The sequence below is a fragment of the Hermetia illucens genome, chromosome 6 (genome assembly GCF_905115235.1).
Source record: "Hermetia illucens chromosome 6, iHerIll2.2.curated.20191125, whole genome shotgun sequence".
NCBI lineage: Eukaryota > Metazoa > Arthropoda > Insecta > Diptera > Stratiomyidae > Hermetia > Hermetia illucens.
Window position 1 is genome coordinate 90,960 of NC_051854.1, and position 17,939 is coordinate 108,898.

Here is a 17,939-nt window from a genome sequence, read left to right on the forward strand (position 1 = left end):
AATATCAATTAATCGAAAGTTATTACAAACAAGATACTTTTTAAATTTGCGATCCCTAAAATTTTGTAACAGGGTGACTCTGGGGGTCCTTTGCTTTGCAAGCACGATGATCGGTGGTACGTAGGCGGAATAGTCTCATGGGGTATCATGTGCGCTCATCCGAAACTTCCTGGCGTCTATGCGAATGTTCCCAAATATGTTCCGTGGATAAAACAGCAAATTAATCGTTATTCAAAGTCAAATTTCGACAATAATATTGGATATTAATCGTTATAAAAATATCATTTCATAAACTCATATTTGGTTCATTGAAAGTATTAGTAATTGAGATAATTTTGTTCTGGCAAAGACAATAAGCAAAGGACAGACGATATAAAACGGTCCTGGTCAACGTCAATTTTTCGAATTTACTACAACTTTAACTTGATATCGACTCAAACAGACAACAAGTATTAATATGTACTATATACGATGGGAGAATAAACCCGAATAAATCAGTTGTATTATAGTCCCAATTGTGATGCTTGCATGCTACTCTCAACTTCAATATAATTTATTAAAGAATGAAGAAAAATGTTGTAAAATTATTGGTATTTGTAATATGAATTTTGTTGTCGCAAGAGCTAGAACTGGAAGCTTCATTGCAAACTAATTTACGCTCAATTTATCCTATTTGGATAGTTTTGTATTCCTAATCAATAAAAAATATCAATTAGAACAATCAATTTTTATATAAAAATATGTAAAATAACGGGGGAAATATTCTAAAAAAGATGTTTGAATGTATTTTTATAAAACCTTAAATAGCTGATATCATTTCTCAATTAAAAAGAAGGCAGAACATGAAATTTTGAATTTCAAAACCGCAGCGTAACCAAACGTAAACGATTTAGTTGAATGCCAAGATACTAACAATTTGAAATTATTACCTCAGCTGTAATGTATTTTTTAATGGGAAGCGCCCCTGAAAAAAGCACCAAAAAACTAAGTCGTGAGCACTATATTTAGGCTAAACAAGCTGCTAGCCAAGATTGGCTGGCATTAGCAGTGCAAGCCCGCTCGTACCTAAGTACATATCCGCTATAATAATCAATTCGAGAAAGAGGGCTGCTGTTGTTGCGCGTCTGCCACTCCCATCACGTTTATTAAAATCCAATTATTAAATTTGAGGTTCAGATATGGCAAGATTTAATGTTTTGCCTTGAGGGAGAATCGAGTTTTATAAATTTGTACACGAAACAGGAGTTAGATAAGCGCTTCTATCATCTCAATTCAAAAAGAAACCATTTTTTTGGATTCCGGTGCAAAATTAGAAAGGATAGTGTTCAGAACTTATCTTTATATATCATATCGCTTAAGGAACAATAAAGTTTTTAAACTATGTTTGGCAGTTCAACTAATGATAAGTGTGAAAATTTCAATGAAAAATTACCAATAAAATGAAAGTCATTATTCTATATTTTATTTTTTATACCGAAAATTTTTCTAACAAAAGTATGAAGAAAATTAATAAAAACTAAACTGATATATGTTTATAACTGGGATTATAACAAAGTAATATAAACTGCTAAGGTTGATCAAACTTGTTCAGAAAGTATATTTGAAACAACATATGACAATAATGACGTCAAAAAATAAATAAAATACAAAAATGTAAGGAAGAAAACTATCAAATGTAGAAATGCAGATTTATAAGACAATAAGAATAGAAGTACATTTATAATCCGTATGATAATATGACAATATGCAAGACAAATAATCAAATGACCTATCTGAAAATAATATGTATTGAATTCTATGACAATGCACTGACAATAGAAATATCTATGTAGACAAGAATATATATAGGAAATAAATATTAGCTTTAGATAATATATCACTAGTAAATGAATATTATGACAATAAAGAATAGTATTTACATGTACTCCTATGCATGATTATAATGAGACTTTAGTACCATGAACGAGATAATATTAACGTAGTAGATTATCCATTTAAAAGAAAAATTAAAGTTGATTTAAGCTATCCGACAAATGCGTGGGTTTCAGCTTTAAAGAAAATATTTAGAAGTTTCACATATGGCCTAAAAGAGATTTTCATGAATTTTCTATGAATGGAAAAGGTCTGTTTTTACCAAAACCAATATAAAACATGAGAAGATTGAATTTTAGCAACAGTAAAAAATACAGTATTCCAAGATTTACGTCAATTGCAGAAAACGAAAACAAACTTCTTGAAACAACATTAGATCTTCCTCCACTTACCAAAATCAATGAATCGTCTCTATTTTCCGAACAAAGTAGGAAATGTAAGCCTTTTGAACCCAAAAACAAATGAAATCTTAAAGTAATAGGATAGATATATGTTAATAGTAATTGAAATATTTGATGCCTGTATAGGCGATACTATAGACAAAAGCCTTTTCTAGTGTTTATTGATTTGGCTGCCTTCGTCTTTTTTCGACAAGTATCATGTTGCAAAATTTTATATAACTGAATTAATGTTGTTTGGTTTTGCATGAAGACACTCTGTTTTTCTTTCAATCCGAAAAAGATTAGTGTAGTTATATCTACTATGCGTCTTTAGATATTCGGTAGGTTAGAATTTCAAATCTGAGCTGAGCATAGCGGAACCAGATAACTGAACGTGTTATAGCCCAAACGATGGAAGACAGTGAACCTGATGAGGGTACCCACCACTTCAAATGATAGCGTTTAAAACAGCGGAAGGTTTTTAAAAGTGTATTTTTCAAATGTTCAAACAAAAAACTTCGAAATGGGCCTTACTATATATGCTTGCTAGAGGGAATGCAATGATATTTCTCTTTAAAATAACCCAATCTCGATGGCGTTACAAAGTCATATTTTTTTTGTATTCTGTATTCATTTATTCATGAAATCTCTAACTTAGTCACGGGGCCTAGACTGTAGTGAAGAAAAGGTCCTCTACCCTCTTATACCCTTACACGATATTCCTCAGATTTGTTTTGTCTGAGATTAGAAAATAAATTATCTACACAAGTTAGTACATTCGAAGTTATGAAAGCGATACTGAAGACTATTCGTTTGGAAAAGTTATTTGCAATTACACAAATTTCCTAAAGCCGACCTCGGCTCTAATACGTTCAGTGTCTAGAGTTGTAATTTATGTTGAAATGAATTTATTATATAATCAGTAATGAAACGCACATAATAGTCTATCCTTATACAATACATCAATGTGTACAAGTACCTAACACTAAGAAAAAGTAAGAAAACCATGTTTGTAGAAAATGCTTACGCCTAATAGAAATTAATATCTAACGCTATTCCACAAACGTAGTCCATACACATTTATGGCATTATTGAATATATTTGTCAGTGCGGGTGTTTTATATTTGCCATGCTGATCATATGAGGACTTGTTGTAGTACTGATAGTATATGCAATGCTCTCCAAATTTTCGGAATAAGTGACTTTGTTGAAATAGAGTAAAAAATTATTACTTGATTTTTTATAGCATAATTTCATGTGTTGTTTTCCTTGACAAATATTGACATTGCCAAATATGCGTTCCCACATTAGAATATGTAGCTACGGTTGTATTACAAGTGACTGAGGTATATTCCATAGACACCTATCATGAAAGGATCTGTTCATTTACCATTAAAAGTGTCAATATTCTAGTTTGAAAGAAGATCTGAAAGTTCAAAACAACAACAAGCACCGAATATTATCAATTTTAAAAGGCACCATAATTGAGAAAAACTCTGTTTCATCTTTAAAGAAAATTTTCAAATTTTAAATTTCAAATTGTTCCCCATTTAGAACGCTTTACATTTATGTCTGATCTGCTTATATATAAGTACATTTCCACATGCTACACTCACTGGTTTTCAAAGTTTTATTATTATCATTTTTCTTTCGTTCTCATTTTTAACTATTTATAGGTTTGTGCGACTCACTATTACATCATCGTCATTCATAACAAGTTGTAACAATCGGATACGAGAACCACTCTAATACTTAAATTTAGTTCATTAAATGCTTTCAGCAAACGCTTACAACAGTGCTTTTAATATTAGTAGCGAATGAAAGATGTTTAATGGAACCGTAGACAATATTATTAAAAAAATGTTATAAAAATGAATACGTATAAATATTTTCAATTTGCGGAGAAACAGTATTACATTAGCCAGAGTAACTAAGGAAATAAATTTTCTAGACAAACTTTATACAGGCATATATATACACGTATATAACATGAAACCGCATGCAACCCGTATAAAATGTAGAGCTATAAACGATGTTGCACAAAAGTTGCAAAAGTTTAAAATGCTTTGAGGATATTTATATGGTTGTCTATTTTTTTAAATAACAACAATATATAATATATAAATATTCTTGAAAGAGAGACAAGTAAATTATTCAAAAGTAGAAATCCAACCAAAGTGTAAAAGCTTTAGTTTCTTATTACACAAACTGTAAAATACAGTGAATCGTTAATTGTGCTACATATAATATAAAGAAATATGTGTGATAAATACTTCAAAAAAATTAAGACAACTATAAAATTTACATATGTGAAATCAGAAAAATGAACGAAACATAATCAATGACAATAAACTATTGAACTAAATATATACAAAAATGTTTGTAGAATGTAAGCAGTAAAGCAAATCACTTTAGTTGATTGAAAAGTGACTTTTAGAGACATTTTAAAAAAAAAATTTATTGAGCAAATTAAATATTTTAAAAGACATTTACATAATATATACATACAAGAATTGATAAGAGAAGAAATTGAGAAAAGAAACCTGGGCTTTACATTATTCGATTTCCCCACATCAGATTGTTGTTTAAGTTCGCAGCCGAAAGTGTATAAACTCATTCACCTCAAGTTCGCAAGTTTCATTAACGGATTTATATCTTTACATAAACTCCAAAAAACACATATTTATTACCATTACCCAGAGAAATTGAAAAGTGTCAAGATAATTCTTGAAATATATAAAAGTGGCCGCTGTATGGAAATGCACTTATTAAATTTTGCACAAAAATGTCGAAAGTTGATTAGTTCATTGGATTAAACCGTTAGACAATAAATATTTGAAGGTGTAGGTGGAGACAAATAGTATATATTTATTATTTTGAAATCAAGAATGAAAAACGCATCACACTGAAACTATATGGATGGTATGCGCAAAAATAGATGTCATTTGTACTACTGTAACAGTGGAAGAAACTGGACATGATTGAAACATATTTGTATTGATGTTGAATAATAAATGGTGTGTAATGCTAAATTCTCATTTAAATCATTGTCAAACACATTAGTGAGTTTTCAAGGCTACTTCTCATGCATTCGAAAGGCAGGGAGACCTGCTTTTGCCTTTCTTTAGGTAAGTAGACCACAAAGGGAAAACCATTGAGTCCAAAATAATATTGCTATTACTTTTGAAATTGGTAATAATGCAAAAAAGAAGTGAGGGGTAGAATGAAGAGGGATCAGATAGGGACAGGTCAGATACATGTAATAGAACTGCCTTGAAGACGCGAACTACAATAGAATGCATGTACTTTGAGGCAAGATATAGATCTTACTCTTGTGACTGAAAGCTAGAGCTGGCAGTGGCTAGGCCGCACGTTCATAAGGAACGACGTTTATATTACTAAATCTTTTTTCTAGCCGCCGGCAAGGCCGTTCTAAAACCAAGCGTCATGGAAACGTCGAGAAGCAATGTCTTACCTTTATGGGAAATGCTCGCGTGGCCCTCGTTTTGAAACCATCCATTACGCAACCACATATTAGTCAAATGATGGTATGCCTCCCTCGCCAAGTCGGGAAGTAGAGCAAATTTTGCGGGAAATTCTAAGGTGTCTTTCTTACCCATATATAGTAGCTACCAGCAACCATATATCTTACACCTACAGACTTTTTCTCACGCCAAGTTACCAGAAGTTTATCATTTAAAATATGATAAATAGCTGTCATGGTTTTATTGACCCAAAGTTAACAGGCCTCATGCAATTCATTCGAAACTTTATATTTCAAATTGATTGAAACAGATCCAAAGATACAAATGCAATCTACTGTACCTCTTTACCAAACGCCTCGAAATCCGCATAATAGTTATCGCTCTCTGCGGCAGCAATAACCAGATAGAATACCGCAAAATAAAAATGGATGGCTAAATGTGTATAGACTCATTAGATCTTACTTTATAGTTTTCCATATTGGGCTCTTTTGGGACGAACGAACTTTTAAGAGGCGAAAAGATCTTCTTGAAAAAAATGTATATATATATATAACTCCACCAGTTCCTTCGCCCGTTGAAAGCGAAAATACTCAGCTAATTGAATTACTCATGATATGCATCAATTATTGTACTTTCTTAAGGAACGAATAACTTCAAGAGCGGCAAAGAATGTGAACGGTTTTAGTTGACAACTTTGCAGACTCCGGAGTTATGAGCCTTTTTTTGTGGGGCCGAAAACAGATCAAAGAAAATGTGAGTGTTTACAAATACATTTAGTTGCTACGATTAAATAGATTTGTGTTGGCATTGGGATTAAATAGATTGGTGTGCTCTGAAGGCGACACTTTCAAGATCTTTAGAAATAATTGAGCCAAAAATAATAGCACTTTGCAGTTCTGCAATTGAAACGAATCAGTTGTACTTCTACTCGGCTTTTATTCTCATGAATTCTTTAAGTGACATAAAGTGATTAGTTTAGTTAACCATCGACTGCATTCAATCCCTGAAAGATAACTAAATTAATTCAAGCTCAAGACTACGTAGTCGGCGATTAGTGAAATTACATTTTGTTTATACGGATCACCAGTCAGTCTCATGTCCCGCTGGTACATCATGCGATTGAATCGAAGATCCATATTTCGCCGGTAGCCCTGCAAATAGAGGCGTTAATTGAAATTTGCAGTTGTTTATTGCATTTCTTGTCCTCGAGGGCTCCATGGCCAAATTTGTCCCAGGCTTGCACTGGTTATGTAAGCCGCCTCGCGACTGCTTTATACTTACGTTCCCAAGAACGAGTTTATTGAGACCATACATGGCGAAGCCAGGGATGGTCATAAATGTAAGGATGATTCCCGCTGAAGGTAAGATTTCGTACCACATTTTGACGCAAGTAGGCCAGTCGATGCCACCAGGAGCGATATACCAGCTGAGCTATTTGTTACGTTCTTCACTTCGTCGAAAAAGAAATGACATTGACAGCAAACCTGTGTTGCCACAACTACTTTTCTTTGCTAACTTTTCTTTCATTTTCGAGTTAATTAGAGATTTTTAGATTTCACATCTATTGAAATTTCCGAGCTCCAAACTCAAATGTGTGGCTAGAAATCATAATAAAATCTATGATTTATGTGTAACATACGTATATCCGTTTGTTTTTAAACGCCCTATAAGCCACAAGTCTACAAGCTGGCGTCTAGCCAAGTCGGAAGTCTATAGGCAAGTAGCGGTCATTTCCATCAAATTGCAGCAGGGCCCAAAGTAAAAGCACTGCGAAATCATTTTGATATTTGCGGGAGAGCCTCACGTTGGCAACCAGGTTGCACAGCCAGAACATGGTTCGCAACATTATTATGTCAAAATAACAACCATCGCCCACCACGCCATTCATAACCCCCAATATTTTATGTAAATTGTATGGTCTGTGACGAACGAATTACGACAAGCTGGCTAGCAAACAGATCGCTTAATCTGTTGGCTGCTTGATGCATCACCCCAGAAATTATCCTCATAAATATCGCTCGCCATCTGTTGTTCATAAGTGGAACTTACGCTTGTCAATTTGTTTTCCTCCCTCATTAGACCAACTGTCAATGACGACAGTTCGTCAGCAGCGAAGAGAATTGAAGATGGCGGGCACTGGTCTGGTTGACGTAAAATTTCCTGTCGGGTCTTTGGTACCAAAAGCTGAGACAAACTGTTTGAATTTTTTGCAAAAATATCCGGAATATGATGGCCGAGACGTGACGATTGCGATTTTTGATTCTGGCGTGGATCCTCGTGTAGCTGGGTTGCAGGTAATGTAAACACGGGGATAGGTTTGCTAATGAGGTTATATTTTGCTGTGTCATCTGGTTACTTATCAAATGAGCTATAAAAATAAGAAAGCTTTTCCTTTATTGTGCAGACATTAGCGGATGGGAGCGTGAAAGTGATTGAGCGCTTCGACTGTTCAGGATGCGGCGATACAGATATGAGCAAGAAAGCAGTGGCTGATGACAAGGGCTCGTTAGTTGGTGTTTCGGGAAGAACGCTCAAGGTAGGCAGAATTACGTAGGAGGCAATGCGACAAGTTATTTTAGCACACATCCATCCAGTTGCTTTACAACAAAATTTCCACATTGATTCCCTGTTTCGCAACACCCTGAATATCAAATTCCTTCGGATTCCGTTATATACAATTTAGGAAATTTTATTGAAAATCCAATACACCCAAAATCACGCCTTTGGCAAATAGCAATAGAAGCAAATCTTGGTTGCAATTGGATTAGGCGTGGAATATTAATTTACAGATTTTCTCTATAATTCCAGCTCACCTCATTTATGAGATCCAAGAATAAGGACGGCAATGAATATCGCATTGGCTCAAAAAGTCTTCACGATTTATATCCGTCTAAAATACGAGAGAAGGTAGCGAATGATGAGAAATGCAAGTTTTGGGACCCACATCACAAAACTGCCACTGCAGAAGCTCTACGTCAGCTGCACAACTTCGAATCGAACTTACCGGGTAATGCTAGGCTTAGAGGATTGGCAGAGACGATACTCGTTAACTTGACACTTTTGCTTTCAGATGCCCAGAATATGAATCTTAAGGAAAAATTATGCAAGGAAGATTTGGAGGGTTATTTAGACCTTCTAAACAATGTAGAAAAGAAATATTCAGAATGCAAAATCCCTTACGATTGCGTCCTCTTCAGAAGTGATGACTGCTGGTACGCTGTTATTGACACAACCGAAATGGTAGGCTGCTCAAATCCTGCTTGAATGATATCTTTATATTGAAATTTAACTTTCAGGGTGACCTAGAAAATGCAGTAATAATTGGCGAATACTCGAAAACGCACGAAGTCAAAAATATCGACAGTTATTTATCCGTGTCGGTCAATGTACATGATGAAGGCAATGTTCTGGAAATAGTGGGCATGTGTTGTAAGTACATGGAAACTGTCCGTTACTTGGTATGAATTGTTTTTGGTCGAAAGTCAGGGTTTGTATATTAATACATATCATACATACACGAACATAAAGTTGACACCGTCGCGAAATTAGAAGGAAGTCAATCAATGCTCGTCCCGGTGTTATTTGGTTAAAGTAAAATGAAGCTATAGTAGCTTCGTTATTTAATCTAAATGGAGAGAAAACAATGTCTGGAAAATACACAACACGAACAGTTTCCTCATTTAAAGAATGAATAGAGTCTGCTTGCTACTAAATGTTGAGGTTTTATTCTTATATGTGACTAGTTATGATCAACGGACTTTTCCGCAACTCTTCCATATTTCAGCTAGTCATGGAACCCATGTTGCGTCAATTGCTAGCGGTAATCATTCTGACAAGGAACTGGATGGTGTGGCGCCAAATGCGAGAATCGTTTCGTTAACAATTGGCGATGGGCGTTTAGGATCAATGGAGACCGGAACGGCATTGGTGCGAGCTATCATAAAAGTTATGGAACTTTGCAATTCTGGGACGAAGATTGATGTAATCAATATGAGCTACGGAGAACATGCAGCATGGTCGAATAGCGGGTGAGTTTTTGTTTACAACTCACATTCCCCCATTAATTTCGGGCTCTTATAATTTTGTATATTTTTCTGAAAATTTTATTTTTTACGAGAAATGATAGCAGAGTCTCTTTAAAATGTCTGATAATATTGGTGTTTGCATTAACTTGAAGGTGAGAATCAAAATCGTTATTGTTCAATAATTGAGATAAATGGCTTATCATTGTTCCGCTCCCAATCAACTTAAGTTTTATCGTGTAATTATTGCGCCCAATTGTCCATATCATCTTTCAAAAAAATGCCATTTAAATGGCAAATAGATTCGAGCATAAGGCAATCTACAAGACAGTTTTAATTAAATGTCGACCATCTTATCTATTCAAGTATTTTTGATGATAAACCCCTTTGAAATGATTGGCATGAAATCCATTCATGATTCAAAAATATAATCATTTGGTAACGTTTTAAGTGATGTGGACGTTTTTCGGTGTGCTGCTCGTCGTTTTTGGTGCTGGGTTTCCAGCCTTTCTTCCAACTGGCCTAAGGCCAATTTTCGATCCCAGAATAGTTGGCGGAAAACAAATCAACATTACTGAAGTGCCATATATGGTTGCTGTTGTTTATTATGGTGCTCAATATTGTGGTGGATCAATAATAAGCGATGTGGTTGTGATGACGGCTGCTCATTGCACTCCAGGAATTACAGAGCGGCGTACCAAAATTCGAGTTGGAACCTCATACCGTAGCGGAGGAGGCGAACTTTTGCCTATAAAAAAAATTTTACCACATGAAAATTATGAGCATTACTTAGAAGGAAATGATATTGCCCTAATTTGGATGGAATCGCCACTCGTATTCACGGATACAGTTCAACCGGTCAACCTACCGGCTTTGGATTTTAGTCTCGATGCAGGAGTTGTAGCACGAGTTACAGGCTGGGGATATCTGACGACGAATGGTCCTTCATCCGAGCAGCTTATGGCAGTTGATGTTCCAATTGTAGATCGTGATGTATGCTACGAAGCTTTCCGTGCATGGGTCAACATGGATATGATATGCGCAGGCTTTACTGCTGGTGGCAAGGACGCTTGTCAAATGGATTCAGGGGGCCCTCTCGTTGTAAACGATACTGTAATGGGAATTGTTTCATGGGGTAATGGATGTGCCACTCCTAATTATTATGGAGTCTATACGAATGTGGCCCATTTCCGGGATTGGATTGAAGATAAATTGGAAAATTCGACCTGGATAATTCACAACTAAAATTACATTGCTCGCTGTTGAGAAAATGAGTTTTTTAAAACTACAATAATAAAAAGGACGAGATAATATAAATATTTTCGTTTTATTTAGTCGGAAGCCCCTCCCCCTATAAACTTGCTCATTTCGACACTTTATTTCGCTTAACAAGTTGTTGAGCTGCAAATTATTTCTTTTCAGTCGAATAGGGGCTCTTATGAATGAAGTAGTGAATAGATATGGTGTTGTATGGGTCGCTTCAGCAGGCAACCATGGCCCAGCTTTGTGTACTATTGGAACTCCACCGGATATAAGTCAGCCAAGTTGTATTGGTATGTAGTTTGATTGTCGTTGTCGCTCTAACTGAAAATATTCCCCTTGTTTTGAATTACGCTACACACCAAAGGTGTGGGCGCATTTGTCTCTCCTCAAATGATGGAGGCCGAATATGCACTTCGAGAAAGATTACCTGCCAACGTGTACACCTGGACATCTAGGGATCCCTGCATTGACGGTGGACAAGGAGTGACAGTATGTGCTCCCGGAGCCGCTATAACATCCGTTCCAGAATATACGATGGCTCGTGCCCAATTAATGAATGGCACAAGTATGGCAGCACCACATGTCGCTGGAGCAATAGGTAAAGATCTTTCATATTCTAAAATTTAGTTATAAAAACCAAAAAGAACTTTTCTTTTCAAAATACAGCATTGTTGGTATCCGGCTTGAAGCAAAGAAAAATAAAATATTCGCCATACAGTATAAAGCGCGCTATTTGGAATACAGCGACACGATTAGAATATGTAGATCTATTTGCTCAAGGCAACGGTCTGCTCAATGTCGAAAAGGCGTTTGAGAATCTTGTTCAATATGCCGATCATCCGGAAAATTTAATTAGGTATGTAAATCCGGTGATTTCGATGCCGTGCCGTTCCGTACTAACTAAAACTAGTTAACAATGGAAGTGCCACCATTTAGATCGGAAACTCGAGTGATCTAGCGAGATCTTTTAAACGAATTTGAATTTACCTTAACTTGAAAATTGTCACGACAAAAGGAAAGTGATTGAGATATAAAACAAAATGTGCCGGCCTTTCAGCAAAAGAAATCTACTGGAAAATTTTCTACAATTGTTTTCTATCATCAATTTCCCCATATAGATTCTCCATCCGAGTTGGAAATCAGAATGCTAAGGGGATTCATGTGAGGCAAGGAGTGCTCAAGAAACCAGTTGAATACAATGTCAACATTGAACCGGTCTTCTTTAACGAGAAAGAAACAGGTAATTGTCTCTTACAATTAACAGTGATTACGTTCCGGCGGATTTCCTTGTTTATATCAGCTGGAACTGATAGTTTGCCCTTTGTATCATTTTAGGAAGTTGCAAGTTTCAGATACAAAGCAACTGTTTACAATCTGGAAGTGCCAGTGACGTTAAATAAGTTTTTTTTACTTAAAAAAGTTGGTCGAGAAATGAAAATGTTATTAAGGCTTGCTTCTTCTGTTGGTATTCAAAGCGGATTGGATAGTTTTCTCACTCCGAAATGATGCCTTGATTATCAATGATCTCCAAGTGGTCAAAAAAGGCTACATAATTAACCAAAGAAAGCACGAATTCGAAAATATTTGACTGGCTTTTTAAGTAAAATCAGTGAATATAATCATCATCTACAGCGAAACAGTCGATATTTGTTCTAGGCCTGCCTTACATAAGGAGCTCTAGACATCTCGGTTTTGCGCCGGGGTCCACTAATTGGATATTCCTAATGGCTGCGTGGTCTCTGCTGCCATAGATGTTGCCACTCACCATACAGATCAAGTGAACCACCTATTGAGTAGGATTATGTTCACAACCAGACGGTCGTGGTATCACTTATAAATTTCGTCGTTATATAGACTACGGAATGGTTCTTCTCTTATAGGGGACCAAAATTTCTTCGAGAAATTCTTTCCTCGAACAGGGCCAAGAATTCGCAACATAATATATATGTCTGCTGTTCTTTTTTTGTGGGGCGTAGAACATTAACGCAACCTCCTCTTGCGTAACATTTCTTTTAAATTCTTCTTCAATGAGATTTGATTTTCTTTGTCATACTTTTTGATTGTAAAGGCTATATATTTGTTTCAATTAAAATTAAAATACATAAAAACATGAATATCTAATGAAGAAATTTCTGGATTAATTTATCTATTTAGCACCAAAGGATAAAATAAACTTCAATGTTCGCTTGGCTCTATCATCAACAGAGTCATGGGTTCAATGCGGAAGCTTTTTAGATTTATGCTATGTGAGTCGAAGCATATTAGTGCGAATTGATCCTGCAGGGTTAGCGCCAGGCGTACACAGAGCCAGGTAATAAAGAAATCAATCGTTTGCCCATGATATTGACAAAAACTACTTTGATATGAGCAGCATTAAGGCTTATGATACAGCTTGTATTGAAAAAGGTGCATTATTCGAAATTCCTGTGACTGTTGTTCAGCCAATTGTTTTAACTGTTGATAATCAACAAAAACATATCCTGGAAAACACTGCTGATTTCAAGCCAAATACTATTTTGCGATCTTTTGTATTAGTACCACCAACTGCAACTTGGGCAGGTGAGTTTTTTAGCAATTTATCCAAACATCATCTTTTCCAATTGTAGCGCTATGTAATTTATAAGTTTTTAACAATTTTGAATTTCGTACTATATTTCTTGACAGTGTTGCGAATGGTATCAACTACTGAACGGGATAATAACTCAAGCAAATTCTTTGTTCATACAATGCAAATCTTACCCTATCGATTTTGTAAATCCATGGAAACTATGAAAATCCTTCCAGTGAATAATCAGAATGAAACGGTGCATGCGTTTAAATGCGAAGTAAGTTTTCTTTGATTCGATTGTCAGCACATTTGGATAGTGCTAAACAAATGATTCACCTTTATATTTTCGTCTGATTTAGGAACTTTATAGCATTTCAACGACTTTTTTCATTTCATAGGAAAATAACATACTGGAACTCTGCATTGCCAAATATTGGTCAAATTTCGGAGACACACGATTAAGGTTTACGTTAGAATTCCATGGTATTACAGCGAGTAGAAATAGCCGTAAGTATTGTGAATGCATAAACTTTGCCGTACTTCCTTCAATCGAAATACAATACTTAGGAAACATGAACTAAACGCCATTCTATTCGTTGTAAAACTCCGCTAAAATAATTCATGTGTTTCAACGAAATAAGAAAATTATGTATGCATATTATTAACAAAAGAAGCTTTAATTTCTCCCATGCCGGGGCCGGTATCAATCGTAGTAGCGTTGACTAATGCTGCTATCGGAAATTGGAAACAATCTTCCCATAAAAATAAGCGGTAGAGCCTAAATGCTGCTAAACACATTATTTTTTCCATAAGAACCACACAAACATACTACAATGCTCATCCTGTTAGAAAGCAGTGCATTCTGACTGGTCATAATTCTCGGCACACGCAACATTTCCCACGTGTGTGCCTCGCCGATGGACGCATCAAACATTAGATTTCTGATTATATATTCCAGTTGTAGCGGGTAGCATCACATATACTGACGGAAATCGTGCGATATTTAAACAAGTCTGAGATATTACGTCAAGATGGACCACTACTGGCTGAGTGTTCAGAGGCTATGCCTTTCCCCTACCTGATACACATCGACACATAAATTGCAACTTTAATCCTGATACATGTATTTTTTTCTATGATCCCCATTCGTTGTGTATATAGTTTTCGATACAATTGTCACTTGTGTTCCGTTCATTTAAATTCAACGGATAAGAAATTTTATTTGAAACGTTTTTTCGTGACGTGAAAATATTTCTGAATTTGAGTTATAAGGAACCGAGCAATTTGTTTTCAGAATTGTTGACTCATGAAATAACTGGCATGCTTCGAATAAAATATCCGCGCTTGTTTTGAATTTAATTGAATCTGCAATAAAATGACCATAGTGGTGTTACTTATTAAATGCCCAGAATCCAGAGACTGAAATTTAATTATTTTAAATTTCTTTCTAGTAATTTGGAACATACGTTATATATACTAATATATGAGGCAGTTTTACGGAGACGGCTCCGGTGTAATTTCAAATTAAGATCATATATTTGTGACTAGCAGAATTTTTAGGACTGTCTTATATATTTCATTGGTTAGCACTTATGGTTAAGTCAAATTCAATTGTCTGTGCTTTAGAATTCAATGACACTTATCTTTCTTATCCCGTCATTCAATAGATATAATGCACAGCGCTTGTGGAATTCACCGTATAGACATAACGGCACTCGGAACTGAGGAGGTTAGTCCCGGAGCACAACTTAAAACCGGAACAATGGTCTTGAAGCCAAGCGAAACTAAAGTATCGCCATTGACTAGTCGAGATGTTCTACCAGACGGACGACAGATTTATCAAAATATATTAACATATAATTTACATTTGGCGAAAGCGCAAGAAGTTGCCATACATTGTCCAATTTTGTCTTCTGTACTATATGAATCAGAATATGAATCGCAATTTTGGATGTTATTTGATTCAAACAAAATGGTCGCGGCTTGCGGCGATGCCTATGCGTATTCTCAATACACCAAACTTGAAAAGGGCGATTATGTAATAAGACTTCAGGTACGCCACGAGAAAAAAGATATCCTGGAGAAAATATCGGAAGCGACAATGGCTGTAATATTTAAATTGCAATCACCAATTACATTGGACATATATGAACACTATAATCAAGCCATTGTTGGGGGGAAAAAGTCATCATCATTCCAGCTTGGTGCTTCCGCGGCTAAAACACTTTACGTGTCGCCCTTGAGCAACGAAAAGCTTAATAAATCTTCGTTACCCGCACAGTGTTCTTGGTTAAGCGGTTCAATCGCATATGTTAAAGATGAAATCGGTCGCAAATGCGATAATAATTGTTTCCAATACATTCTCACTGAGGGACCAGCAGTGAAAAAGAATGGCTCTAGTCCGAAAAAGAATTCGAATAATAAGTCTAAATCGGAGGAGTATAAAGAAGGGTTACGGGATTACCAATGTTCGATGATATCAAAACTTGGTAAGTAGTATTCTACGTATTCTATAGTAAGAAAAGGTAAAATTGAAGGTGCATATTATGTTTTGGTATCATCTTTTGCAGATCTCGAAACTGGTGAACAGGTTTACAAAGAAGTGATCGCCGCTTTTCCAAACCACTTTCCAGCATATTTAGCCTTCGTTCAGTTACTGGAGTCAACAGATAATACAGTAAACTTTCCGTTTACTTTCCAAAAGTCCATTGCAGTTAATACAAAGGAAAAAGAGAAAATCGAAACACTTTCAACCATTTCTATATTAAATCGAATCGTGGAATTGTCATCAGTTGTGATAAATGACACTGACAAAGATGCGTTGTTAACCTACTATGGAATGAAAACTGACATCAGACCGGATGCCGCCAAAATTAAAATGTGAGTAAATTTTTCCTCTGATTTTAGTCATTATTATTATTTAACTATTGAAATAATTTGCATTTCCAAAATACTATTTCATATCGATTTCTATTGTTGATATCTGCACCGTTATAATTCAGTTGTTGTCATAAAGGATATAATTATACTTAAGGAATTCTGAAGAAATTTTAACTTGAAGGAATTTGAGTTTAATACTCGGAAGTAATGCAAAATGCTGTTTCGGAAATGAACGGGACAAAAAATATGGAGTACACACTTTGCTACATTCGATTTCAACAGCATTTTCATGTATACAGCTACCGAATATAATTTGTTGCTTTATTGTTTTTGTCTTTGGTTGGGAAACAGTATGTGAACAAGTTAGGGTTATGCTTGCTCATTTTAAAAAGACATATACATTTTTTTGCCTCGAATGTTTTAAAACTTAATTTTTCTCAAAAGTTTTGTGAGTAAGATAGCGTTTCAAATGGATAGACGTTTTATGCATAACATGGATTTCTTTTCTACAAAAATTGTCCTAATTACTAGGTTTGGAAATAATAGTCTATATTTTTCAGAAATATGGATAAAAATAAAAATAGTCTTATCGAAGCCTATTGCAAAAAAGGAATAGCAATGTGTAAACTAGCCACAATAGATTCAGTTCAGAATAAAGACGCTGCTTCAGAGCAAATAGATGAAATAGACGCTATTTATTCGGATATCATCAAATTTATCGATCCAATGGATCTGAAGGTAACAATATTATGCAAATGAGGATGTACATTATAGAATAAGTGACGCTTACTCTATCTTTTCGCAGGTAATTCATTTTACATTATGGCATGCGTACGTTCACTGTCACTACGGTCGGATTGCGAAATGTCTCCAGAAATTATATGAAGATAAAGCTAATAAAGATGTCCTGGAAGAGCTCCAATCGTTAACTGCAGAGAAAAAATGGGATCATATTACTAAGCAGCTACGTCGAAATTGTTTTTATGCTAACCCAGGTTCTTATCGACCATTTTAATATTAATGCTAGATCAACTTGTGTTTAATGTTCGAAAAAATAATTAAGCAAGTCACAACAGCTACAAGAAGGCAATCCACATTATTTCCTACATTTGAAAAGCTACAATTTTTGCATTTTAAACAGTTTTGTATGTAGACGTTTTATTCAATTGGAATCTCTCTGCGTGAAAATTTCAAAGCAAAGTTAAAAATTATATCTGACCTGGAAACCACAGATTCATAAGATGCGCCATAGGAAGAGCGTAATATCCAGTTTTCTTGTAAGAAAATCATAGTGAAATAAAATTTATGATATAGAAATTATTGTATGACTTGATTTTTTTTTATCTGATATCCCAACAATGCAATGGACTTCGTAAAGGACAACATGCCCATGAACACATTCAGATTCTCTACTTCTAACATCATATTCCTCACCTTCTAAGAACACATCTTGGATGAGTAGAATCATTATTGTTTAGAAGACATTTCG

General features: G+C 35.2%; 4 protein-coding genes across 4 annotated transcripts in view; 3 read left to right on the plus strand and 1 right to left on the minus strand.

The window, feature by feature from the left end:
• Window positions 1–5,690, plus strand: part of LOC119660458 — a 31,172-nt gene extending 25,482 nt beyond the window's left edge. Inside the window, exon 16 of the mRNA XM_038069019.1 lies at window positions 73–5,690. Within this exon, the coding sequence (XP_037924947.1) occupies window positions 73–267 (195 nt within the window). The 3' untranslated portion in view covers window positions 268–5,690. The remainder of the gene's footprint in view (window positions 1–72) is intronic.
• A 963-nt stretch (window positions 5,691–6,653) lies between these two features.
• On the minus strand, window positions 6,654–7,214 carry LOC119660478 (NADH dehydrogenase [ubiquinone] 1 alpha subcomplex subunit 1). The gene is made up of 3 exons (XM_038069069.1): window positions 7,019–7,214; window positions 6,802–6,888; window positions 6,654–6,740 (listed from the first exon to the last, which is right to left on the minus strand). The coding sequence occupies exons 1-3, from the start codon at window positions 7,115–7,117 to the stop codon at window positions 6,717–6,719; spliced, it is 210 nt and encodes a 69-aa protein (XP_037924997.1). The 5' UTR covers window positions 7,118–7,214; the 3' UTR covers window positions 6,654–6,716.
• Window positions 7,215–7,832: 618 nt separating this feature from the next.
• LOC119660457 (tripeptidyl-peptidase 2) lies at window positions 7,833–17,775 on the plus strand. The gene is made up of 18 exons (XM_038069018.1): window positions 7,833–8,031; window positions 8,142–8,273; window positions 8,546–8,744; window positions 8,808–8,977; window positions 9,034–9,166; window positions 9,522–9,765; window positions 11,182–11,312; window positions 11,387–11,620; window positions 11,689–11,878; window positions 12,141–12,262; window positions 13,177–13,333; window positions 13,394–13,581; window positions 13,687–13,847; window positions 13,969–14,077; window positions 15,238–16,059; window positions 16,141–16,450; window positions 17,011–17,188; window positions 17,256–17,775. Exons 1-18 carry the CDS (start codon window positions 7,864–7,866, stop codon window positions 17,463–17,465), a joined length of 3,858 nt encoding a protein of 1,285 aa, XP_037924946.1. The 5' UTR covers window positions 7,833–7,863; the 3' UTR covers window positions 17,466–17,775.
• LOC119660470 (trypsin-7-like) lies at window positions 9,897–11,076 on the plus strand. The gene has a single exon (XM_038069059.1). The coding sequence runs from the start codon at window positions 10,213–10,215 to the stop codon at window positions 11,002–11,004; it is 792 nt and encodes a 263-aa protein (XP_037924987.1). The 5' UTR covers window positions 9,897–10,212; the 3' UTR covers window positions 11,005–11,076.
• Window positions 17,776–17,939: the final 164 nt, after the last annotated feature.